This window comes from Dioscorea cayenensis, chromosome 21, assembly GCF_009730915.1.
Source record: "Dioscorea cayenensis subsp. rotundata cultivar TDr96_F1 chromosome 21, TDr96_F1_v2_PseudoChromosome.rev07_lg8_w22 25.fasta, whole genome shotgun sequence".
NCBI lineage: Eukaryota > Viridiplantae > Streptophyta > Magnoliopsida > Dioscoreales > Dioscoreaceae > Dioscorea > Dioscorea cayenensis.
Genome location: NC_052491.1, coordinates 961,782 through 987,145, shown reverse-complemented (window position 1 = coordinate 987,145; position 25,364 = coordinate 961,782). Strand labels below are relative to the sequence as shown.

General features: G+C 38.2%; 3 protein-coding genes across 4 annotated transcripts; all 3 read left to right on the top strand.

Moving 5' to 3' along the window:
- Positions 1-3,005: 3,005 nt before the first annotated feature.
- On the top strand, positions 3,006-11,293 carry LOC120252566 (probable disease resistance protein At1g61190). Its single transcript, XM_039260743.1, has 3 exons — positions 3,006-3,297; positions 8,166-10,587; positions 10,882-11,293. Exons 1-2 carry the CDS (start codon positions 3,070-3,072, stop codon positions 9,090-9,092), a joined length of 1,155 nt encoding a protein of 384 aa, XP_039116677.1. The 5' UTR covers positions 3,006-3,069; the 3' UTR covers positions 9,093-10,587; positions 10,882-11,293.
- LOC120252597 (disease resistance protein RPS2-like) lies at positions 9,183-10,280 on the top strand. Its single transcript, XM_039260780.1, has one exon. The coding sequence runs from the start codon at positions 9,183-9,185 to the stop codon at positions 10,278-10,280; it is 1,098 nt and encodes a 365-aa protein (XP_039116714.1).
- Positions 11,294-17,839: 6,546 nt separating the features above from the next.
- Positions 17,840-25,109, top strand: LOC120252554 (disease resistance protein RPS2-like). 2 transcript variants are annotated; one of them, XM_039260733.1, is made up of 5 exons: positions 17,840-18,071; positions 19,062-21,525; positions 21,625-21,669; positions 21,768-21,826; positions 23,671-25,109. In XM_039260733.1, the coding sequence occupies exons 1-5, from the start codon at positions 17,925-17,927 to the stop codon at positions 24,718-24,720; spliced, it is 3,765 nt and encodes a 1,254-aa protein (XP_039116667.1). In that variant the 5' UTR covers positions 17,840-17,924; the 3' UTR covers positions 24,721-25,109. The 2 variants fall into 2 exon arrangements, with proteins under 2 accessions (XP_039116667.1, XP_039116668.1); XM_039260734.1 differs by lacking the exon at positions 21,625-21,669.
- Positions 25,110-25,364: the final 255 nt, after the last annotated feature.

Genomic DNA, 25,364 nt, shown 5'->3' with positions numbered 1-25,364 from the left:
TTAAAAATAAAATTTTAAAATAATATTTCTATTAAATTGTTTGACTGAAAAATACTATCTAGCTTTCAATTTAATTAAAGAAAAATTTTCTTGCATACCCCTGTAAAACCATGAAATTGCTTAAATACCCCCATAAAAATACTATTTGCTTGCATACCCCATAAAACTAACTTTTTTTACTAATATATATATCCCTGCAGTTAGTTACTATTAGCCACCGTTAGGGTTTATTAAATTAACCATAGTTCTCATTTAACCTAACTTAACAAAATTACTCAATTACCCTTAACATCATCTAACCTAAGCCATTTGAGAAAAATTCCCAAATTTCTCAACCACTCAGCCACCATCTTTTGAGGTTCCCTTCTTATCAATCTCTTAAAGCCACGCCATCTCACTCGTCAGCTCTTTGAAATCTGCGTCAGAGCCGTCTACGCCATCCCCGGAGGTTTTAACATAACCTTATTAGACCATCTCAACACCGGCTACGCAGTTACTTTCACCATTAGAGGTCTCAGTGTGATCAATGCCATCGCCTGAGCTTACTTGGAGAACCTCCCAATTGTGGTCATCGCTGGCGGGCCAAACACCAATGACTACTGTACTAATCGGATCTTCCACCACACTATCGGATTACTGGATTTTTTCTCAGGAGATTTTATGTTTTCAGGCAGTGACTTGTTACCAGGTATGGATCAATTTGTTTTAAAGAATTTTATGGGGAACTTGTGTGTTAAAAAAATTTAATATCCTTTAGAGAACTTGATGGCAAAAAACTAGATATTTGATGCATGTTAAAAAAATTATTGGATTTCTTTTTATAAATTTCATATGTGATTATATTTTAAGTAGGTGTATGAAATTATTTGTTATATATTGTTGCATGTCGTAATTTTTACAGGTTGTGTTGGTAAAGAGCATGTGATAATGTAAAATTTTTTAGAGGTGTTTGTAAAAACTTTAAAAATATGAATTTATTCAAAAATTCATGATTTTTAATAATTTTTAAAAATAATTAAAGCGTATATAAAAAAATTACATTGGTTATCCATAATTTAAATAATTTAAAGTCTAAAAAATATAATCAAAAAATTTGATGGGTATATTAACAAACCTATAATGGTCATTTGTTGAATGAAATGAGTAATGTCTACAAAATAAGAAAAAAAAAATTTAGAGGGGTATATAAGCAAACCCATCTTGGTAATTTACCCTTATTCCATCCATTGATTTAACACCATTAAGAGTCAACTTAACCATAGAGGCATATAAACAAATATAATTGATTTATAGGAGTATACAAGCAAATATCATTTTTATGAGAGTATTTAAGCAAATTCATGATTTTATAGAGGTATGCAAGTAAAAAACCTTTAATTAAAATAGTGGATGGTGGCGGTAATGATTGGCTCCGTTATAGCCACATAGTCCTTAAATACCTTGTTATTCAATTTAAACTTATTAAAAGTTATCATAAATAAGTGGTACTTAAAAAAAAGTAAACATGTAATATTTTCTAAATTTTTAATTAAATCGTTTTATATTCTTATAATCTTGAATTTTCTTGTTGTGTGCGTAAATTAAATTTATAACAGTATTTTGACTAATTTTCTAAATTAGTTGAAGAAAACTTTTATTGCAAAACATTGAATTTATTAATATATATAATTAAATATTTTAAAATTAAACTTTATATTTTTAATCAATTAACAACTATTTATGAATATTATTATTAAATAATTATTGCTTATGAAAAGAAAATTTAAGGTAATAAGCTTGAGAGGTCATTTGGTGTTGCGCAAATAACCTCCTCAAAATATTAAACTAAGAATTATTCAACTATTTTTTGATCAATTAATTAAATAAAAATATATTTAATAATTTATTTTTTAATATATATATATAATAATTTCGTTGGCTTGTTTTTTTATGTCTTTTGTTGTGTTGGTCTGTACTTCATGCTTTTAGTAAATATGATTTATTATTTTAAAAAAAAATAAAAAATAAAAAACATATATATATATATATATAATAAATATAAATAAATTATGTGTTAAAGTGAATACCAAACATCCTCTTCCTATAGGATAAGGAATCTCAGGGGCGGAACCAAGGGGGGGCTAGCAGGGGCTGAAGCCCCCCCTCGGCGCCGTAGGAAATACTTTTTAAACAATATAAGATTGTGTGGTTTTCGATTTTTCATACTTAATTTCAGTATAAAATCTGATATTTGGATACATAAGAGTGTGAAATGTGGGTGTCTTTGAGTGGTTATTGGGTTCATTTATAAGGTTTTGGGGTTTTTGATCCACGAGTTCAAATCCCATTGGTGCATCACATTTTATTTTTTTAATTTAAAAATTACTATTATTTCAAAAATTTTTAATAAAAATAAATCTTATATACAAATTTTTAGTAATTAAAAAAAGTTTGAATTGATAATGAGGGCTAATATATATACATATATATTATAATGTCATAATATATGCTTCTGAATGAAACAATAAAAAATTTCATAAACAATGGTTTGGTTGTTTGTAGTGAGAAGGATCAATTTTACCATATTTTAAAAAAAATATATAAACTTGAGATATATTCGTATTAGTTGAATTATTGAAAATCTACGTATATTTCTTTATCGGTAATATGAAAAATTTTTAAATTATATTTTATATTTTTAATATGTGTATTCAAATTTTGATTATATTAGCACATTATTCTTCAATTAAAATAATTATTTTGTTAGATTATTTTTTTACTTTTTATTTTTTTGTTTTGCCTTTTAGGCTTCAGTTCAGCCCCCCTACCATCAAGTCCTGGTTCCGTCCCTGAGGAATCTCACAACCGAGGACTCGGTGCTAATAAGTTAACTTTCATAAAAATCTATTAAAAATTAGAAAAATAAATATTTAATTTTGATATATTTTTTATTTGAAATATTAAAGTCAGTCCTGTGTTTTTGTCCTCATTCTTGTTTACTTCCTGTTCACTCAGAAAGGGTATGATATATGTGCCAGTACAGAGTTTGTTAGGAGTCTTCTCTAGCTTGTTGAGATCTAGTAATATCTCATGGCTATTGAAATTGCTGCAATTAACTCTGCCTGTGCATGCATGAGGAGCTTGGTTGTGCGTGATGATATATGCTATGTTTGTCTGACAGAAGAGAAACTGGTGGATTTGGCCCGTGAGGAAAAAGTTGTCTTTGCTCTGAGAGAGGATGTGAAAGTCAAACTCAAAGAGGAAGGAGAAAAGCTGGGTAAAATCCCCACTCAACAAGTTAAAGAGTGGCTTGAGCAGGTATTCCTGATTTTTTTTCTTTTAATTTTATTATTATTTTTTAATATTGATTCATGTCCTTTGTATGTTGAGGGCAATAATTCTTTCTCTCAAGTTTATAGAGAACAGAAAATGGAATGATCTTTTGTCTCCTATGTAAATATTTTGTTATATATATATAGAAAGATTGTTTTCATAAATTAAAAAAAAAAAAGATTGACGTTTGGATTGAGTTATTTCCAAGTTTGTTTTTTTGGGAACAACCTAAGAAAGTCTATATCAGACAAGATTTGTCTTCTTAACAAACCTCATATAAGCTTTATAAAACCAAAAATTAATTTGATTTTAAGATAGACATCCACGAATTTATCGGGAAATTCAAACACTTATATAATCATAATCCTAAAATATTATATAATTATATATTAATTAGTTACATGACATAAGGATTAGTATTTTTGTTGGTCACAATGCAATGACTTTGAAACCATATGGAATAACTTAATTTACACTTAAATTCATTGCCGAGGGTTATAGCAAGTCTTTCTGTTTCTTTATAATAAAGTAATTTGTACATATTACGTTGACATCATGTACATGTTAGAGAGTGAGAGGAAGAGAGAAATGCTTGAACCATTGATCTCAATGGACAAGCTCATGTATAAATAGATGATGAAGTGTACAGGTACGTATAGTGTACAAGGTTTATACTCAGGATATACATACACATATATACATATATCTAACACCCCTCCTCAAACTCAAGACGGATCATACGTCCGGAGTTTGGATAACTATCGAAAAAGATGCTCGATCGCGAGTCTGCGCTTTGGTGAAGAAGTCGACTACTCGAACCTCGTGGGAAGGTAATGAAGAGACACCGTCTCGAGAACGAACATGACATCGAGTGAAATGGGCATCCACTCCAATGTGTTTGGTCGACTCATGCTTGGCCGGGTCGCGACTAATCCGAAGGGCCCCAGTCTATCACAGTGAAGAGGAATAGGGGAGGTTTGCAGTATCCCAAAGTCCTGTAATCGGAGTAGCATGAGAAGGAAGGGGAACTAAATCCCAAGTATGAGTCTGAGACAATGCATCAAGCTCCTCACCATGGCGATGACGCCACGCAGTGACTGTCATCGCCTCTCGGTGAGGTACACGGCTCATGGACATCTCGAAAACACTAGTGCTAGCGGTGAGCATAACGGTTAGGGAGGATGTAAAGTGGATCGATCACGTAGAATGTGAGTATGAGAGGGTACCTCGGGATCGGGATCACCCGATGAGAAGGAGTGTCGGGAGAGGACCCGACGGGAGGTGAAGATGCTGCAGTTCCCAGAGCGATGATAAGTATAACGAATAGGAGAATAAAACCCGAAGGAAGTAAGGAGGAATCGACAGATAAGGAAGGGGATGGAATAGGAGATGAATGAGAGAGAAGCTCTGGAGAAGGAGGACGTGGTAGAGAAGTAGTGGAAGCTGGGGGAGTATCCTCAGTGGATGAGAGAGGAAAAAGGAAGGAAAGAGGAACAGTGGGAGAAGTAGATGTAGTAGAAGGGGGGGAAGCATAAAAAAGGAGTGGTCTCATCAAATGTGACATCTCGAGAGATGCGAAAGCGACAAGTGACTGGGTCATAACAACGATAACCTTTGTGTTCAAGACTATACCCCAGAAAAACACAAAGAACCGACTGGGTGGTGAGTTTTGTCCGCTCCCGAGGTGAGAGTAAGACAAAGCAACGACAACCAAAAGCACGAAGGTGATCATAGCGGGGAGTTCCATGTAGGGACTCACGGGACTACGACTCAAGATGGGATGATGGTTGCAGATTAATAAGGTAGGCAGCGAGTAATGAGCGAGCATCGGCCCGTAGTGAGGAGGAAGAGATGCACCAAGCGGGGAGAGCTCGAGTCGTCTCTAAAATGTGGCGGTGCTTGCGCTCGGCGACCCCGATTCGAGGATGAGCCCCAGGGGACGGGATAGTTGAGGCAAGGTGCCCTCAGAAGACAAATGGGTACGAAAAGCACGTGAGGTGTATTCTCCGCCAGAATCAGACCTAAAGGTTTTGATAGAGGCGGAAGCCGAGTGTGCACCATAGTAGTAAAAGAGCGATATATAGATAAAAAGGCGACTACGATGATGCATAAGATAAAACCCAGTAAATCGTGTGTGATAATCAATAAAAAAATAACATAATATCGATTGCCACCTTTAGATACAAAAGGAGCGGGGACCCCAAACATCGAGTGAATGAGGTCAAAAGGGGCACTAGTTTGAGACCCGACTCAATGGATAGGGACGCCATGTCGTTTGCCAAGTTCTGACCAAAACAAACAACATCGGGAAGGAGGAGAGACGCTCCTAGGACACCTCGACCCGACAAGAGAAGACATCATGGGGACCGACACTAAAATGACCAAGACGATGATGCCACAGATGATGTGATATAGTAGCAGCATAACAATGAGAAGCAGACCTGTCTGAAGAGGGAAGACGAAGGGAATCCAGCGCATATACTCCACTATGGCGGCGGCGGCTCAATCACCGCTCCACTGTGATCCCTCGCACGACGCATACGAGGTCCGGTCAAAAATAACTGCGATCATGATCAGTGAGTTGACTAACGGACATAAGGTTCATGGATAGATGAGGGACATGAGATACTGAGAGGGACGGAGAAAGCACTAGTGGAGAGATGACCCGGTGGAAGAGAGCAGGTAAAAAGTGTGCCATCGAGAATGCGAACACGAGTGTGAAGGGAAGAAGGATGAGAATGGTGAAGATGAGTGGCATCATGTGTCATGTGAAAGCTAGCACGAGTCGAGAAGCCAAAGAGGACGAGGAACTACAGGTGGGTGGAGTAACTCGAGCCGAGCGTGCACGACCCGAGTGGGAGATGTCGCCCGGATCACGATCTGGCCCGAAATCGACGAGCATCACCAATAGGCTGCTGCCGATCGGCGGAGAGAGAGAGACGGTGGAAGTCGATCGTTTGAGTGCGTCCCGAGAAGGAGGGTGTGGGAAGGAGTGGAGGAGTCGGGTGATGAAGTCATGCGGGGAAGGCCTCGCTGCTTCTTCCGGCAGTCACGCTCAAAGTGTCCCACATTGCCACAATAGTGGCAAGTCACAGTCTTCTTCGGCCGCTGAGAAGACCGAGAAGCAACAAAAGTAGAAGAGGACGTTGTGGCGGTGAAGGAGCGGGAGGACGAGTAGCCGCAAGTGCAGTCTGCCCTGGGAAGGAAGCCCGGAGGCGAGTCTCCTCGGCCACGAACAATAGTGAATGCCTCATCTAAGGAGTGTGGTAGGGGGCATGTGGCATGGGCCGGGTCGACTCAAACTCGGGATGTGGACGCATAATGAGCGTGTACATGCGTCGTGACTCCTCATGGCGGCGGCGAGTGCATGCCTCATCGATTACAAGTAGGGGAGGCGAGCGGTGTGGGTAGGGAGACGGTGAGGAGGGTGTAAGGGCATCAATCTGGCGCCATAACCCACAGAATCTACTATAGTAGTGATCAGCAGTATCCTCCCTTGATGCAGTGTCAAGGGCCTCGATATAAGGTATAGATCGTCACTGGCGCCCGGAACCACGCGATGCGACGCTCCAAGTAGCTCCACATCGCACCGGCGGTGGGTAGATCCGCAATATGGGTGCGAATATCAATGGTAACGATCGACAAATAATCATCCGCGTCGTAGAATCATCGACAATCCACTTCTCAGTACGTGCTCATAAGCTTTGAGAATGGCGGAAATCGATGTTGTCGAGTGCTGGAGCGATAGAAGTCACAAATCAACATGGGAAAGAACACGAATGCCATCAAGAATGGACTTGAGAGTAAGCCGCCATGGAATATAATTGGTGCCATCAAGCACCACATCAGAGTGGGAGATCATTTGCGGTGGCGGACATCGGGAAGAATTCCACTCGAGTCCGTGAGGGTCCTGTTTTTTTTTTTAAGATGCTCAAGTTAACTTACAATCAGACAAAAGAAAATAAAAAAAAACAAAGAAAATAAAACAATTCTCAAACAAGAGAATAACACCCAAAAACAATAAAATAAATAAAAAAGAGGAAAAAGGGGATACGGTCGGTGACCGAGATCCGGCCAGACGAGGGAGCTCTGAGGCGGGCGCGGGCCGGGAGGCAGGGGGCGCTGGGCAGGCGTAGCATGCTGGGGCAGAGACGCTGTGGGCGCTGGGGGCGCTGGGAGCGCGTGCGGGCCTTGAGGGCGCAGCGCGAGCGCCGTGAGGCGCATGGCAGCACAGCGTGGCGCAGGGGCCTTGATGGCGCTGAGGCGCATGGGAGCCGTATGGCGCTTGTGCGCGCAGGCGTCGCGAGGCGTCGAGCGCTTGGCGCGTGGCGCCCTGGGCGCTGTGGCGCTTGTGGCGTGGGCATAGCAGCGAGTGGCGTGACGTGGTCGAGAGATAGGCACGGCCGGAGCGGACGGGCGGCGGTCAGCCGGGAGAAGGAGTGGCGGGGTTCGACGCCACTACAACCCTAGCTAATCGATACCATGTTAGAGGTGAGAGGAAGAGAGAAATGCTTGAACCATTGATCTCAATGGACAAGCTCATGTATAAATAGATGATGAAGTGTACGGTGACATATAGTGTACAAGGTCTATACTCAGGATATACATACACATATATACATGTATCTAACAGTACATATATATAGATATTTGTCTAAATGTAACATGCTTTAATTTTAATGAATGCCAAATATATAACTCAAAACATTACGAGTGAAATATATTTAAAAACAATATTATATGATTAAAATGTTAAAAACATATAACATTATTCTGAAAATTTACCGTACATTTTTTTTTTCTACTCTCATTAATGGATATTATCTACAAATATTTAAATTGATCTTTGACAGAGCGAATGTACATGGAATGAGGCAAAAAACTTGGAGAATGAGTATCGTGGGAAATGGCTTGTTAGTGGGTATTGCAGTATAAATTGTTGTTCAAGGTATAATATCAGTAGAAGAGCAGATCAAATTTCCAAGAGACTTACAGAGTTGAAGGAAGAAAGAAAAAATTTTCAAGATTTGACAAAGATTCCAGAAAATATTGCAATGAAGATACCTGTGCGACCAGATTTAGTAGAGGCTATAACTTCTCCGTATGTGAAACAAATCAGCGACCATTTAAAAAATGTAAAAGTCAATGTTATTGGTATATGTGGAATGATTGGTATAGGCAAGACAACACTCTTGAGGGTGATCCACAACTCACTTCTGGATGGTGGTAATCATGTCATTATGATTGAAGATTCACACAATCTAGATTTGGAAAAAATTCAGAAGAAGATTGCTGAAGAGTTGAATATGCCAAATCATTCTAAAAGAAACATTTTGCATTATTTGCAAGGTAAAAAATTTTTATTTCTTTTAGATGGCATATGCCAAAAAGTGGATTTTGCAGAAGAAATTGGAATTCCTCTGGGTAACAACAAGGTGATTTTTACTGCTTCAAATAGAGACATGTGTTCTGAAATGAGAGCTCATCCAATTGTGGAAATGAAGTGCCTAGAGGATGAGGAGGTGGCGTGGCATGTTTTCAACCAAAATGCTAAAACTGAGAATTTAGAATTTGATTCAGTGAATGATTTGGCTAAGGAAGTTGTACATAAGTGTGGTGGCTTACCGCTTGCTCTTACACTATTTGGGCAGGCTATGTCAAATAAAAAAACTGTTCAAGAATGGCAGCATGTGGTTAATGAACTGAATAGGCCGGGCAGCTGTGTTATTTCAGAAATGAACACTTTATGTAATAAGCTGAAAGTCTGTTATGAGACTTAAGACACTCCAACCCTGAAGAAGTGCTTTTTGAGTTTCTCATTGTGGCACAACTATCCTATAATTTACAAAGAAGATGTTATCCAATGCTGGATGGGGCTTGGATTTATTGTTTTTCCCAAGTACAATCAAGCTTACAATGAGGGTTGCTATCTTCTTGGAAGACTAGAGAGCGCATGCTTACTGGAAGTAGTGGGTGTTGAGGTCAAATTACATCACGTGGTACGTCGCATGGTTCATTCAATAGCCTTAGAAAGTGGAACAAGGATGGGAAAATGGATGGTAAGGGAAAACGACTACAGGGAGCTCCAAGTTTATCCAGATGAAATAGAGCAATGGAAGGATGCAGAGCGTATAGCAGTGACAATGGATCCTGTGCTAAAAGTTGTGCCGAGATTATCTCATAATTTCCCCAACCTGGTGAGTTTAATGCTACAGGGCAATAGTGCATTGATGAGGCTCCCCGATGACATTTTCCAACAAATGAAGAAACTTGAATACCTGGATCTGTCATCCACTGCCATTGATCAGATTCCAGCCGGCATCAAAGATGTGGCTAATCTCCGGTATCTCAACATTTCCAGGACTAAGATTGTGACATTACCACATGAGTTGGCACAACTCAAGGAATTGAAATTCTTAATCTGTAGGAAGCTAAAACCCTTTGAATTGGAAGAGGGTTTGTTATCCAGCTTGTACAAACTGGGGGTGCTTGAGCTACAACCGTTCGCATTTGTACCAGCAAAATATCTAAGGTCAAGTGCAGGCAGTATGAAAAGGATTGGCATGCTTGTCAAATCTCTTGTGGTTTTCAATCTACTATCAGAATTGCCAACATGTTACATTCAAATAGAAGAACTGCATGAATTAGGATCCATTTCTTTTGAATCCTTGAGTTGCAAGAATCGTGGATGCCTTGAAAAATTAAAACTCACTGCATGTAATGAGCTAAAGGAATTAGTGGTTGATGGGAATGAAAGCAACTTCAAGAAGCTACATTTGTTGGATCTCAAGAACCTAAACTTGATTAACTTCAATGGCGTGGAACCCAGAAGCTATTTTCAGAAGTTAAGAAAGTTGTATATAGCCAAGTGTAAGAATTTGAAGAATCTTCCTTGGATCCTACATCTCCCTGCACTTGTTACTTTGAAAATAGAACAGTGTGAAATTCTGAAGGAATTTGTCTGTTGAAAGGATGGAGAAATACAGCAAGTTTCAGAATGCTACCCAACTTTCCCCATGCTAGAAATTTTGAACATTGGTTTTTTACCAAATTTGTTGAGCATAAGCAATGATCCACTCATTTTTCCATGCCTTTCAAATTTAATTGTTGAAGGTTGTCCGAAATTAATAAGGCTCCCTTTTGGCACACACATTATTACTAGCAAATTCAGAAGACTTGACTGTGAAGAAGGCTGGTGGAATGGGTTAACGTGGGATGATGGCCACAACGATATCAGATCTTACATTGCAACCAAAATCAATTTCAAAGAAGCTGGTGAGTTTCTCCCTTTTCTTCTCTTATAGCTCATATATAACTTGCATGTTTTAGCACATTAAAGTTTCACATGTATTTGTGTGTGTATATATTTGTCAGTCTCGGGTTCATTTCATTTCTTTATTTTTGGTTTGTTCCTCAATATTAACAATGATGATGACTCTAATTAATATTTTCAATTCATCTTTAAATCCTATTTAAAATATTGTATATATGCAAGGAGAAATAAAAATCATCTAACAATGAAAATGTGTATTATTAGTGAATATATGCATTCTAACTGCTCATTTTCAGGGTCCTCTCAACCATCTTCTTCCTCCCGCCCACCAGTCCTGACTTCTCCAAGTCCTCGTATTCATCCTATGGACGGCATACAATCCTTCTTAGAGCTAAGCATCAATAAACCAGCACTTGCTTTAGAAGGGACAAGTACTACAACCAGAGCTTAATCTCAACTACAAATTAGTGCAAATTAATTGGCCCTCTCAAAAGGCAATAATAGTTGGGAATTGAAAATCGAACTTAATTTATAAATGATATTTAATGTATCTAGAGATTTGATCATGTAATTGGGTCTAGAATGTTGAAACATCAAACTTGTGTTTCTGTTTCCAAAGAGTGCTTTGGAAAAAGGAGTTTGGGGTTTATTAAAGAGTGCTTTGGTATAAACTAAACTCTTTGTTTTTCATTATGGAATTATTTGGACCATTCATCCTACTTTACTTCACTTGCGTGTTCCTCCTCTTTCTAGTTCAATTCCACTTGGATTTTTTCTTTTTTTTTTTTCAAACAGCATTAAAAAGCCAAAACAAAGACTAAGATTTGAAGGATAAGTTGTGCTGGAAGCACAGGTCATCAAGCCAAGAAGGCCGGTCCATGCCCTGAAAGAAGATTGAGAGACCATGGTGATGGCGACCATGAATCACAAGGGCGTCAGCAATAGCATTGTCTTCACGGGGCATGGTGAAAAGTCTGGTATCTGGAAGAAGCTTCGGTTTTGATTTGAGGGAGCGGAGGTCTTCAGCAAGGCGCCAGTCAATGCAGGGGTTGAAGTCCCTGATCAGCTGAGACACACTGGGGCAATCATAGAAGACCCAGTCAGGTTTCCAATCTAAGGTGAGGCACCAATGAAGGGCTAGATTAATTGCTGCAACTTTAGCTTTTAGGGGAGAATCCAAAGAAGTGCCTTCACAACCTGCAAGCAAAACAATACCTGAATTAGAAATAATAATAAAACCCAGACACATGATATTAGATGCAGCCGACCAAGAGGCATCAGAATAGATGGTGATTGAATTGTGAGTGATGTGAAGTTTAGAGGATTCCCTGAGAGGATTGCATGAATTTTTCTGGTAGTCCGAGGATAGTGACCAGGCCCGGGAGATAAGCAGGTCAAGATGAGGCAGTTTGTCATTGAAGATCAGGTTGCACCTCTCCTTCCATATAAGCCAAGCCAAGTTGGCAATCATAGCCTTAATCCAAGGATTACGGAAAGAAGTGAGCCAATGGCCCGTATGAAGCGCAGGGGCAGAGAACAAAACAATTCCAAGCCGAGAGAGAAGGTCTCTCCAAAGGGGGGCAAGTTTAGAACAGTTCCAGATGACGTGCTCATCAGTTTCCTCAAATAAGGAGCAAAATAAACAGTTAACAAAATGACCAATATTAAGTTGATAAAGGTAAGAACCTGTAACCAACTTCCTGTGTGCTAGTTTCCAAATGAAGACTTTGGTTCTGGGTAGGACTTTGAGGCCCCAGATATCCCTCCATCTAGACCAGGGAGTGGTCAAATCATTGCGAGAAAGATGAGTGTAAACTGAAGAGGCAATGGAAGAGAGTGTGTTCTTTGGGGCCCAGACCCAAAGATTAGGACATTGATAGTTAATTTTCAATTTATCAATCCAATCCCAATTGATTAGAGAACCCAGAATGTTTTCCAATAAAGACTGATTGAAAGAATTACCATCAAGTAAGTCTAGGAAAGAAAGATCTCCAAGTGATAGTCAATATTTAGATAAGTTGGCTTAAAGGAAATGGGGATATCAAAAAGACAGGGATCTTTCCAGAAATTCACAAAAGAAGGGTTGCAAGAGATAATTTGAAAATTATTTTTGAGAATAGAATCAGAGTTAGAAATAGATTTATAAAACCAAGATGAGTGAGAGAAGTGCGGAATGTCCCAAAGATGCCAATCCTTGTATTTAACATTGAAAATGTCCACCCAATGCTTATTATCCATGTTTAAGATTGAGAAGATGCGTTTAGCCATTGAAGAGTGTTGGATTAAGTTTAGAGTACGAAGACCCAGCCCTTCCTGAGATTTGGGAAGTGTAGCAACTATTGCCAGATGAACCCCAGAGGAAGGAACGGGCTAACTTGGAAATGTCTTTAAGAATAGAAACAGGGAGGTGCATAGTCGAAAGAAGATAAGTTGGGATAGAGAAGATTGAGCAATTAAGAAGGATGATTCGGCCAACTGTGGAGACGGGGAAGTGGTTCCAAGAATGAATGGTTCTATGGACTTTGGTAGTAATATGGTTGAAATGGGTAGTAGGTAAGCGCTTAGGAGAAATGGGAGCGCCAAGGTAGGTAAAAGGGAAATGGCCCGGGAGAAACCAAGAATTCTAGAGAGTGACTTAGCAATGGTTTGATTAGCCCAGGAAGGGAGGAAAAAGTAAGATTTATAGGGGTTGGGCTTTTGCCCAGTTAAATTGTAATCGATGTCTAGGCAAAGGAGGGTATTATGGGCGGCTTTTCTAAAGGCTTTGGTGATTAGAATAAGATCGTCTGCAAACATTAAGTGGTTAAAGTTTCCGCGAAGAGAATTATGAAACCCAGGGACTAATTGAAGATCTAAAGCCTTATTCAGAATAACCGATAGATTTTGAGTGACGAGTAGGAAGAGCAGGGGGGAGATAGGGTCCCCCCTGTCTGACTCCTCGACTACTTGGGAACCAAGGAGAGTTGTGGCCATTCACGGAAATAGAGAAAGAGGCCGAGGAAAAATAGGAGTTAATCCAATTAATCCAAATAGTTGGGAAATTCATTCATCTGAGGATGGCAAGGATAGCTAACCATTCTATTGAATCAAAGGCCTTCTCAATATCTATTTTGATCATCATCCTAGGGTGGGCTGGGAAATCATATTCTAGGCTATAGGCAATTTCCTGGGCTGCAATAATGTTATCAAAAGTGACCTGCCCGGGGATAAAGCCATTTTGTTCCGGACCAACAATCTTATGGATAACAGTTTTGAATCTGTTTGCAAGGATTTTAGTAATGATTTTATAACAAACGTTGCAGAAAGAAATAGGACAAAAATCATAAGGGAGAATGGGATTATCTTTTTTAGGAATTAAAACGATTGTAGTTTGACCCCAAGAGGAAGGAAGTAAAGCCGAATTGAAAAATTGATCAATGGCTTTAAAAAGAAGATCTCCAATGTAATTCCAATAAAACTCATATAACTCAACATTAAGGCCATATGGACCTGGGCTCTTGCCCCTGGGCATAGATAAAAGAGTACTATAAACCTTCCATTTAGTGAGAGGCTTGATCAGTGTCTCTTTATCTTCCTCAGAGAGAACTGGCAGATCATTTGGCAGCACAGAAAAGAGAGAATCAAAAGAATGGGCAGCAGAGGAAGTCCAAAGGTTTTGAAAGTGGTTTAGAAAACAATTTTCAATATCCAATTGAGTGGTGAAGATATTACCAGAAGTGTTTTTAATGGAAGAGATTCTGTTCTTGTGCTTGTGGATCTTAACTGAACTGTGGAAGAAGCTTGTGTTTCTTCAATAGCAGTAATCTCCATTTCGATGTTTGTAATCTCATCTTCAATATTGCACCGATTCGATTTCCCCCACTTGAGGAGGTTGTGTTTGGTTCGAGCGACTGCACAAGAGAAAGAATGGAGAAGGGAAACGTTAGAGCAATTAGACCAAGCCTTGAAGACGCAAACATGACAACCTTCATAATCTAACAAAAAATTATCAAAATGAAAAGGTTTTTTAAGAGTAAAAGAAGAATTATGAGTAGTTAGAAAAAGGGGGGCATAATCAGAGATTGTGTGGACTAACTAGAGATTAGAAACCCCCTGATAATTGCAAATCCACAAAGCGTTGGCCAGGAAATGGTTGAGTCTTGCCCAATGACGAGCAAGAGCAGAATGACCGTTGCACCAAGTAAACTTGGAACCTGAAATCCCAAGATCAATGAGAGCGGAATCAAAGATAAATTTGTTGAAGTAAGAGGATTTAGAGGCATAATGATTAAAAGTTCCCCCCTGTGTTCTTCACTGTTGGTGATAGCGTTGAAGTCCCAGGTAAGGAGCCATGGAGTATTCAACAATGAAAAGCCATGCAGAGAATGCCAAAGGAGTTTTTGTTCTGAAAGGATCTAGGAATTGTAAATGATAGAAAGAACCCATGTTCTATTATTTGACGTAATAATTAAGTGGATGGCCATGCGGGAGAAATCCACCGGGTTACAAAACCTACTAACTTATTCCATAGGGCAAGGATCCCACCAGAGAGACCACTAGAAGGAATGGCTGCCCAATCCCACCAGCGGCTGTACTTCCTGCAAAAACAAGAAATCCTGATCGTGTTGGCCTTGGTTTTAACTAAACAAAGGAAGTTGGGCTTCAAACGGGCCATGAGGTCACGGATCCGGGAGTTTAACTGAGGATTAGATAACCCCCTGCAATTCCAAGTGACTATTTTGAGATCCATGCAAATCAAAAGGAAATAAAAACAAGGAACAGAAAGAAATTAAGAGTGGGATGAATTCCTTCCTTTTTTATGTGTTGTGCCGCTTGTTGAGGGGCCACGTCTAGCCAGGGCTTCCTTCTTTAGTCCATTTTGATAATGGACCAGAATCATTCGTCGGCCGGTTTATCGGAGGAGTAGAAATCATTAATGTCCGAGAGGGTTCCCTCCATGCCGTGATCTTCAGTGGGGGAGAGCTTGCCAGAGCTTTGACTACTTGATCTACTACCATGGCGTGGTTGGCTCTCTCAGTTTAGGAGCTGTCTACTAGAGAGTTTAGGGGCGATCGAGGAGATGAGAAGAGGGTTTTCTAGGGTGTTCCTTAATTAGGGATGAAAGGGAAAGGCTCCATCTGGCGGGGTTACCAAGACTGACCCAGGGAGAAGTGCAGAGGTTGATGGAGCCTGCAAAGTATGCTATGGTTTAATGAGAGCCCTGTTTCCAATGTATGTGATAATGGTAAGTTCATCCTCGGGAATATGTAGAGCAAGTAAAAGTTGGGTAGGTTGCTGTGCGGGAATTGAGTCTGAGTTTCAGGGCTTGGATTAACAGGAAAGTCACCGTTGGGAGCGGGAGAGGCGTGCGAGGGATGGCATGGGTTAACGGGTTTGTCTCCCTCGGGGCCCGAAGGAGCGGAGAAGTTTTGGCAGAAATGACGGGAATGCCCCCCTCTTCATGCATGCGTCACATGTCTATCGATTTGCCAGGATGGAGGCCACATGTCCGGATCAAAGCTGTCAACCCCAGGAGGAGAGTCTCCGATAACCGAGGGATGGTTGCTGCCACGAGAACCTCCGCGATCGCCGTCCCGTCCCTGTGTCGGTCTACGCCTCGATTGTTGTTTCAGCTAAGGCCCGAAAGTGGTATCATTATCCGGTGGGGACAGCGGTGGGGCAGGATCCACAGCGTTGTCATCCGATGCTTCGCCAGCCCTGTCAACCTATATTCCATGGTCCACCTGCACCATCCCTATAGGAGAGGATACAGGGGGCACAGACTAGCCGGAACGCAGGGGGTTGTTGGCCTGAGCACAGGTTGACTCACAGTGGCCAAGCTTTCCACAACGATAGCAGAACACCGGAAGCTTCTCATAAAGAACTAAAACAAAGATTGAATGGTCACCATAGTTAACCCAAGTCCCCTACAGAAGAGGAAGGGAAAGGTCGAGCTCAACACACACCTTTGCAAATTTAGCACGAGTTCTGTCGATGGTGTGTTGATCAGTTTTGAGGACCTTACCAAACTGAAAAACGACCAATTCGAGAATCTCCCAATTCCAAAGTTCTATTGGAAGATGATATAGCTGGATTCAAACTGCTACAGTGGATAATCGCTCAAAAGCTGGTTGAAAGCATGCTCGCCATGGTGACAGTTGAAGTATACGGCTGGTCACTGTCCAGGGGCCCTCCCAGAGCAGTTGGTCGTACATATTTTGTGTAGAGCATTTGATGTAGTAGTAGCTATTAGGTAGATCCGCCACTGAGAAATCACCGAGCCCCCTCCAAGCGTCAGTAAGGGCAAGCTTCGCTTGATCAAGAGGAAGGGATTTCCCTAAAAATTTCACGTAGAGAGAGGTCGTCATTCCATCCTGAGCCGAGGACCATAGCTCTGGGTCAATGGTAATGGCAGCTCTAGAAGAAGATTTGAGTTTGTCAAAGTGTGTTTTCAGAAGGTGAGGAGGGGGTATCCGATGATTTGGAGGAGGATCCAGAGGTGACAATGTTAGCCCATGAAACACCAGCCTTGGTGTTATCCGATGATTTAAAGACCAAAATAATTGTATAATCAATTGTGGTTAGCAAATTAAGATTAAGTTTTAACATTGGAAAAAAAAATAACTTTTTGGAGAAAAAACTTATACAAAAATTTGGTTAAATTTTTTATTTGTATTATTGTTTAGAAATATAAAACTAAAATTTATTATTAAATATATTTATCTCAATAATTCACTTTTATATAAAAAAAATTGGGTTGTTTGGTCGACACGCCCTTTGACCAAGGACCACAAGAGACATTAAATATTGAGGAGAGTGCAATAAGATTGCCAGCCAAGCTACCAACCAAGATAGGTGACACAAATTAAGTTCTTGAAAGCTCGTTAGAACTTTTTATTTTTTTTAATTAATTTCCATGATTTTTCTTATAAACTTTCAGTGCTTGCTTCTGCAGTAGATTATCTCCCTTTCATCCTTGTGATTATGGTTAGAATTTATTTTTTGATTAATATAAAAAAAAAATACCCTTATAGTTAGGCCAATTATCATTTTGGCAAAGGCCGGTACCGAATCAAGACACTCCTACGCGACGTCTTGTCCGAGCCGATCCATCTTGCCTCAGCACGGTCCCTACAGCAGCCACATGATTGAGATGGGTTTCATTACAAGGGCAAGATAGTCATTTTAAATTTATTTGGATTTAAAAAAAATTAATAAAAAGAGAACTACAAATTTTGAAGAATCAAGAACCGGATGGAACTTTAATGGCACGCATGTTCTTTACCCCAGAAATTAAGTTGTTGGCTAGTTTAGTAAAAGGCACACAGGTTTTCTCAAATCCTGGATTGAGGCCGGTGACATGATGCACGCCGAGGAGAGGCTGTTGGATTTGGTTGGCGCCATGGAAGATCTCAAGGCCATGAGAAATCGCGTTCTGAGGGAGATTGAATTGCAGGAGGAGAAAGGCAAACAACGCACTCAAAAAGTGCAAGCATGGCTTGACAAGGTATATATCATCATCATCATCATCATCATCATCATCATCATCATCATCATATAATTAGTTTCTAGTTTCTTGATTTACTTGATTTCAAATAAATATGAAACACTCGCACCAAATCTTTTAATGGCTGCATATGTCAATAGAGATGATCAAATTTAGGTTCTTATCATACGAAAGGCCCTCAGCGTCCCTGTGTTTACTCTGTAGTTTCTGTGCATTTATTACAACAAGTAATTCCTGATCTATATCTCCTTCTCTTACACTTTTAGTCTGATGTTTTATTTTCTATTTGTTGCCCATACCTGATTTATCACATGCTCTTGGTTGGTGGTTTTAGATCAGGGTCTTGAAAACTGTCTTCAGGGGGTTTGATTTATTGAATTTGTTTTTGAATTAAAAGCTTTTATCAAAAATTGGTTTTACTTAATATTTGTTGGAGTATATTTTTTAAGATTGAAACTAATTATAATTTTTTAATACTATTTAGTAATATTGTAAGAAATTATTAGACAATGTATTCCTGTGAATACAAAGAAGGAGAGTCTACCACAACAAGAAAAAGTCAGGATGACAAAGTAGTTTTTAAAATGCAATAGATGTGATTAGTGATTTGATCAATTATATGATCATCAACCTACCGAAATTGTTACATTAATTTGATGCTTGAAATTTGTCAAAATTGAGAATCAAATTGTCACTGCATAGAGTAAAAAGGTATAAATATGGTGCCCGATTGGTTTGGAGCAAGTGAAAATACAATATGAGTGCGCTTAAATGGCAATTCATTTTGATATACTTGCAATTTTTTTTATCTGATATGATATAAGGAAAATATTGCAATATTTAGTGTAATGATCTCTGGTGTAATTAGACTTGAGATTACCTTTTCTTTATCTGATTTTCTAGCATCAAACAACTTATATGTATTTTAATAAGACATTTATAAGTTCTGTCTGCCATTATTATCATTAAATTTGAATTGACAACATACAGGTTGTGGACATGGATCAATGTACAAATCAGTTGGTGATTGATTTTAGTAGATGTTGTGTCACCGGATGTTGCTCCCTAAATATTTATTCAAGATTAAATGTCAGCAGAAAAGCAACAAAATTAAAGAAAGAAATAGATGGATTGATGAACGAAAAAAATAATCTGAGTGTTTTGGCAAAGAAGAGGCCTTCTAAACCAATCATAGATATGCCAATCTCAACCACAAATGTTGGCATAATGACTGGGTCCAATTTGCGTGTCATCCGTGATTACCTAGGAGATAAAACATTTGGGATAATTGGGATTTATGGTATGGGTGGGATTGGCAAAACCACTCTCCTGAAAGAAATCGAAAGGTCCATATATGATTGGAATATGGGCTTCGATTATGTCATTCATGCTAAAGCTTCATATGAACTTCATGTTGAAGATCTTCGTGACTGTATAGCTGAACAGTTGTCATTGTGCGGGCCCAGCAGAGAAACTATTTTCAAGTTTTTAAAATATAAAAACTTCTTATTGTTGCTAGATGATTTATGGGAGGAATTGGACATCACAGTTCTTGGAATTCCTGATCCACATGATGAGAGTTATGTAACAACTCTATACAAGCACACAGTAGTTTTTACCACTCGATCAAATAAAGTATGTGATTGCATGAAAGCTAACAAAAAGATTAAATTGGAATGCTTAGACAAAGATGAAGGGTGGCAGCTTTTCAAAGAAAATTTAGCAATGGATTTGGAAGGTAAGCCTTTTATAGAGGAAGCAGCAAGGGAGGTGGCCAATTTATGTGGTGGCTTGCCACTAGCTCTTGTAATGGTTGGGCAGGCTATGTCAAACAAGACATCAACAACAGAGTGGAATTTCATCCTCGATCAACTGTGGAGTGGGCTTTGCTCAAGTTTATGTGAATCAATGTTTTTATATTTGAGAAGCAGCTATGATAGTCTAGCAAATAAAATTCTTCAACAGTGTTTCTTATGTTTTTGTTTGTGGCCTAAAAAAAAGCTCATCTCAACTGAAGATCTAATCAAATGCTGGTTAGAGTTTGGACTGATCTCTTGTTTTGATTCTTTATCTGAAGCTTACATGCATGGATGTTATATCCTTGAAATCCTGGAGGAAGCAAGTTTGGTAGTAACTCATGATAATAAAAGGGTAGCTAAGGTACATGAAGTAATACATGAAATGGCTCAATGGATAGCCTCAAGAGCTGGGGGTGGTAGCCACAAGCCATGGTTTGTTAGACAAAACATTACCTCAGAACAATTGTCATCGGAGGAGGTGGAGGCATGGTTTCAGCTGGAACGGGTGTCAATAGTTAACTGTAATCTAAATTGTTTGCCCGAGTTGCAGTTTGAGTGCCCAAGTCTCTTGAGTTTGAACATTCAACATAATCGGGGGTTGAAAAATCTACCAAAAATCTTTTTCCAGCAAATGTCAAATCTCGCATACTTGAATCTATCTTTTACAGGAATCCACGAGTTTCCAGCCTCGATCATGGATTTGTGTAATCTTGAGTTTCTCGATATATCATGCACAAGAATCAATTCACTTCCAAACAAGCTAGGAAATTTGAAAAAACTGAAATATCTTTTCTGTGGATATCTGTTTCTAGGCGAATTACAAGTTGAGCTCTTGTCAAGTTTGCACAGCCTGCAGGTGCTTGATGTCTATCCATATGGGTATGTAGAATCAAATGCATTGTTTATATTGAGACAGAGAGGTGTTAAAGGTATAGGGATGTGTGTATCTTCGAATTATATCCTAGAACAACTCTCCAACTTGCCAATCGTCAACATTAATATTAAATATATCAATGGCTTGTCGACACTTCACTTCAGTAGTTTAACAAGTGAAGAGCATGGGGGTCCGAAGGAGCTACAAATTAGTTTTTCCGTTGCCATTCAAAACCTTGTGATTAATAATAAAAGTAAAACAAGTCTCAAGCTTCTTAGATTATATCAGCTCCAAAATTTGCGAAGCTTTGTCTGGACAATTGAGCCGAAAGAAGTTTTTCCAATGCTTCAAATAGTCCAAATTGAAGCATGCTTTAGTTTGACAAGTCTTCATTGGGTCTTTCATCTCCCGCTACTTCATGCTTTATTATTACAAGATTGTTATAAGATGAAAGAGCTAGTAAATGAAGAGGAGAGAGAAATCAAAGAAGATGATGTCATCACTACTTTCCCCAAACTAAAGTATCTGAAAATAGTTCGTTTACCAAAACTAGTGGAAATAAGCAGTTGTGCAATAGATTTCCCTCATCTTTCAAAGGTTCACTTGGAGGACTGTCCAAATTTGAAGAGGCTTCCATTCAAACCGGACATTGTTAGCAACCAAGGCCTATTGATTAAATGTGAAAGGAAATGGTGGGAGAGATTAGAGTGGGATGATGCCAATGTTCATTCTCAATTCTGCTCAAATAGCACAGAAGATGAAGAAATTGCAGAATTTTTTGGTATTTTTCAAAATCATGGATTCTACTATTTTAGTTTCAATTTTAGTTGCGGTGTGTGTTGCTAATAAAAATATATAATATTTTTACTTTTATCTGCAGTTGGCAATGTTCCCACGGAAGATGAAGAAATTGCAGAATTTTTTGGTATTTCTTAAAATCATTGATTCTATCTATTTTATTTTCAATTTCTTATTCTGGTGTGTTTTCCTAATAAAAATATTCTTTGATACTTCTATCGGCAGTTGGCAATGTTCCCGCATTTGGTCATAAAGACCTTCCAAGGAAATTTGGGCGTCACGAGGTAATCCTTGAACATTTCGTTACATGAAGTCATAATTTCCAAATTTACACATATTTTCTTTCTTCCTATATGTACCCCTTATACATTTATATATATATATATATATATATATATATATATATATATATATATATATATATATATCCCTCGAAACTCACATTTCGTATTATTGAATTATTAAAACTAATTTTTACATGCATTTATAAATTTTGTAGCTATTTTATATAATTCTAAAATAACCTTTTAAAAAAAATTTCTATTTTTTTTAATAAATGTGACAAGTGAATATACAATTACTTATCATTCAGTTATGCGCCCTCATCTGCATTATAAAGATTGGGTTGCAAGCCCGCTCCCATATTAGAGACCCTTTTGAACCTGATCAATGAGAGTCCCACGAATCAAATTTTACGTAGTGGCATCAGTGCCACTAGACCAAAAGCTCTTTGGCAAAATAACGATTTTTTTTCATATTCAACCTTTTAAAATTGGAAATTATATGCACACCTCTTTATAACAAATATTATTGAATGATGATTATATTTAATAAACCCTAAATGCTAAATCAAATGTTATTGTATATATTTAATAAAACCTCTTACTAATATTTGCTTTTACATATATCCCGTGTAGTGTATATATAATACAATGTTGGTTGTTAATATGAAAATAATTACATTTATTTAAGGACATATATATTAGCCCCTTTTATCGTTTTTTTTTAATAAATCATTTTTGTTTCATCGCTTCTTTTAAATAGATACTTTTTATTATACTGGAATCAAATAAAATTTCTCAAGAGTTTATATCTGTAGAAAACATTTTGCATTAATGCTTTAAATATTTGATTTTTTTTTTTCTTATAGCAAACATGTTTGTCTTGATCGTTTTAGAAATGAAATCTTACAAATGAGAAGTTATTTGTTATAAAACAATTGATCAACACTTTTTTTTTTAATTAACGTCATAAAAAAATTCAAATAATAAATTTCAAATATAAATAATTTTATCTCTATAGTTGGTATTTATTTATACTCAATTAATAATGCTTTCATTTGATTTAAGGTGTTGGATCTTAGTAAGTATAGTTTTTATGAGAATATATATATATATATATATTATTAATTCATAATGCCACTATTTTTGTTTGTATACATCTATGAAGTTTGTTTATATATATTATTTATTAATTATTAGGTCAATATTTAAAATAACCCACTTTAAATATTTATTATAGTAACATTATACCTCTCTAGCTCATCCGTCACTTCGTCTTTGCTAGCCTGTATGACTCTAGCTTTCCATATTTGTTTTTTGCTTTTAAAACTTTCTTTTCAAATAAAATAAAATAAAATTTCTTCTTTAACAAGAGACAGTAAAAGTTTTTATCATTTAGTGTAAACTCTTAATCTCTTTTTGAAAACTTGTGCTGCGAAACAATCCATATTACTATTTGGTGGATTTCGTCAACTTAACTGTGATTTATTTATTTTTGTCTTTATTGTTTTGTCATTTGACCTTTAAGAGTGCATTACCTTTAATGATGGCCTCATAAATTTTTTTTTATCTTATTCTTTATTGGTTCCTTTGTTGCTCGCTAGTTGTTTAGTTCTTTTTATACTTAAAATTTTTTCAGTGCAATAAATTAATGGTTTATTCATTTTTATTCAAACAAAAATCAATCCATGTCCAATCTTACTCCAAATTTAGATAAATTTTGTCAAAGAAAAAAAATATTGAGAAACTTGTTTTTTAAATTATCTTTTGTTGTAATGCTAGCACCCTTTTGGTTGTGATTTGTATTGATTTTATATTAGTTGTTTTTTCTTAATCTTTTTTTGTAGGTTTTGCGGGATTATGTGCCACTGTGGGGATCCGTTTCAATCTGTGGGAGACGGCCGCAAATGGAAGATGCGGTGATGACGGTACCCCGGTTCTTTCACATTCCGATTACGATGCTACCTGCTGACCTTGTTGTGGATGGCATCATCCCTGATTTGATATCTCTGTCTGGTCATTTCTTTGGAGTTTATGATGGGCATGGTGGATCTCAGGTTGCTAACTATTGCCGAGAGCGTCTCCATCTGGCATTGGTTGAAGAGTTGACAATTGTAGGAACAAGCACTGGGGATGATTGGCAGAAACAGTGGGAGAAGGCCTTCATCAATTGTTTTCTCAAGGTTGATGATGAGGTTTGTGGGGAAATCAGTAGAGGCACCACCGGAAGTACAAGTGATGCATTTGAGGAATTTAGTATCAGTATGGGTTTTGATTCTTTTGGCATGTCAGAACCTGTTGCCCCAGAGAATGTGGGATCTACTGCTCTGGTTGCTGTTATTTGTTCATCTCACATTATCATTGCGAATTGTGGGGACTCTAGGGCAGTCCTCTGTCGTGGGGAACAACCAGTGGCTTTATCCAACGATCATAAACCAAACAGGGAGGACGAGTATGCTAGAATTGAAGCTGAGGGAGGTGAGGTTGTTATTCATTCTGATAGATACTGTGTCTGTGGAGTGCTGCCAGTGTCAAGATCAATTGGGGACAGGTACTTGAAACCATTTATCATTCCTGACCCAGAAATCACGGTTGTTCAAAGAACAAGTGAAGATGAATACCTCATTCTGGCTAGTGATGGCTTATGGGATGTCATGTCCAATGAAGAAGTATGCGATGCAGCCCGCAGACGGATTCTGCTCTGGCACAAGAAGAGTGCTGGTACCACTGCCACGCCATCTCTCATCCAAAAGGGTGAGGAAGCTGATTCTGCTGCTCAAGCCGCTGCTGACTATCTCTCCAATCTTGCCATGGAAAAGGGTAGCATGGATAATATCACGGTCATCGTAGTGGACTTGAAAGCCGGGATGAGGAAGCTGGTCAGCAGTTGGACCTAAAAACTGTATTATATGAAACTTCAGCTTATCTTTTACTTATCACAATTAATATCGCCCATTTGTTGTTGTTGTTGTTGTTGTTGTTGTTGTTGTTGGGTTCTTGAGATTATCCTTCTTAATTTGTACATATTTTATTGTTGTTGTTGTTGGGTTCTTGAGATTATCCTTCTTAATTTGCACATAGGGTTCTTGAGATTATCCTTCTTAATTTGCACATAGGGTTCTTGAGATTATCCTTCTTAATTTGTACATATTTTATAGTCCTGCATTCTGCAACTTCATGTGCAATTGTTGCCTTGTGTAGAGCTCTCAAATGTATCACAAAACATGCTTGGATTTCTTTATCTATGTACCGGCAAAGATGCAATACCAGCACCTCTTTTATATCATTGTGAGATGGGTTTGTTGTGTTAGCTCATGAAAACCTGTGTTCAGACTTGTTTTGGTATTTAGGCCTCCTTTGATTTTGTATTCTTGCTGTGAATAAGTGGAGAGATCTTGTGTTTCAAATTCTGTGTTTGAGTGTTTATACCAAAAATTTTATGAATTGGATTAGATTACAAATGTCATACTCTGCAACATTTGCTATATTTTGCTTTGAGTTTGATTAATCAAGTAAGTTGTAGAAAAATTGGGTGTTAATA

Bases quoted from the DNA above. Each gene is read 5' to 3' on its own strand.
- LOC120252554 (XM_039260733.1), top strand. From the start codon at position 17,925: ATGATGCACGCCGAGGAGAGGCTGTTGGATTTGGTTGGCGCCATGGAA. The intron at 21,526-21,624 runs GTATTTTTCAAA...TTTTATCTGCAG, and splicing joins AGAAATTGCAGAATTTTTTG to TTGGCAATGTTCCCACGGAA. The intron at 21,827-23,670 runs GTAATCCTTGAA...CTTTTTTTGTAG, and splicing joins GGAAATTTGGGCGTCACGAG to GTTTTGCGGGATTATGTGCC.
- LOC120252566 (XM_039260743.1), top strand. From the start codon at position 3,070: ATGGCTATTGAAATTGCTGCAATTAACTCTGCCTGTGCATGCATGAGG. The intron at 3,298-8,165 runs GTATTCCTGATT...GATCTTTGACAG, and splicing joins TTAAAGAGTGGCTTGAGCAG to AGCGAATGTACATGGAATGA.
- LOC120252597 (XM_039260780.1), top strand. From the start codon at position 9,183: ATGGGGCTTGGATTTATTGTTTTTCCCAAGTACAATCAAGCTTACAAT.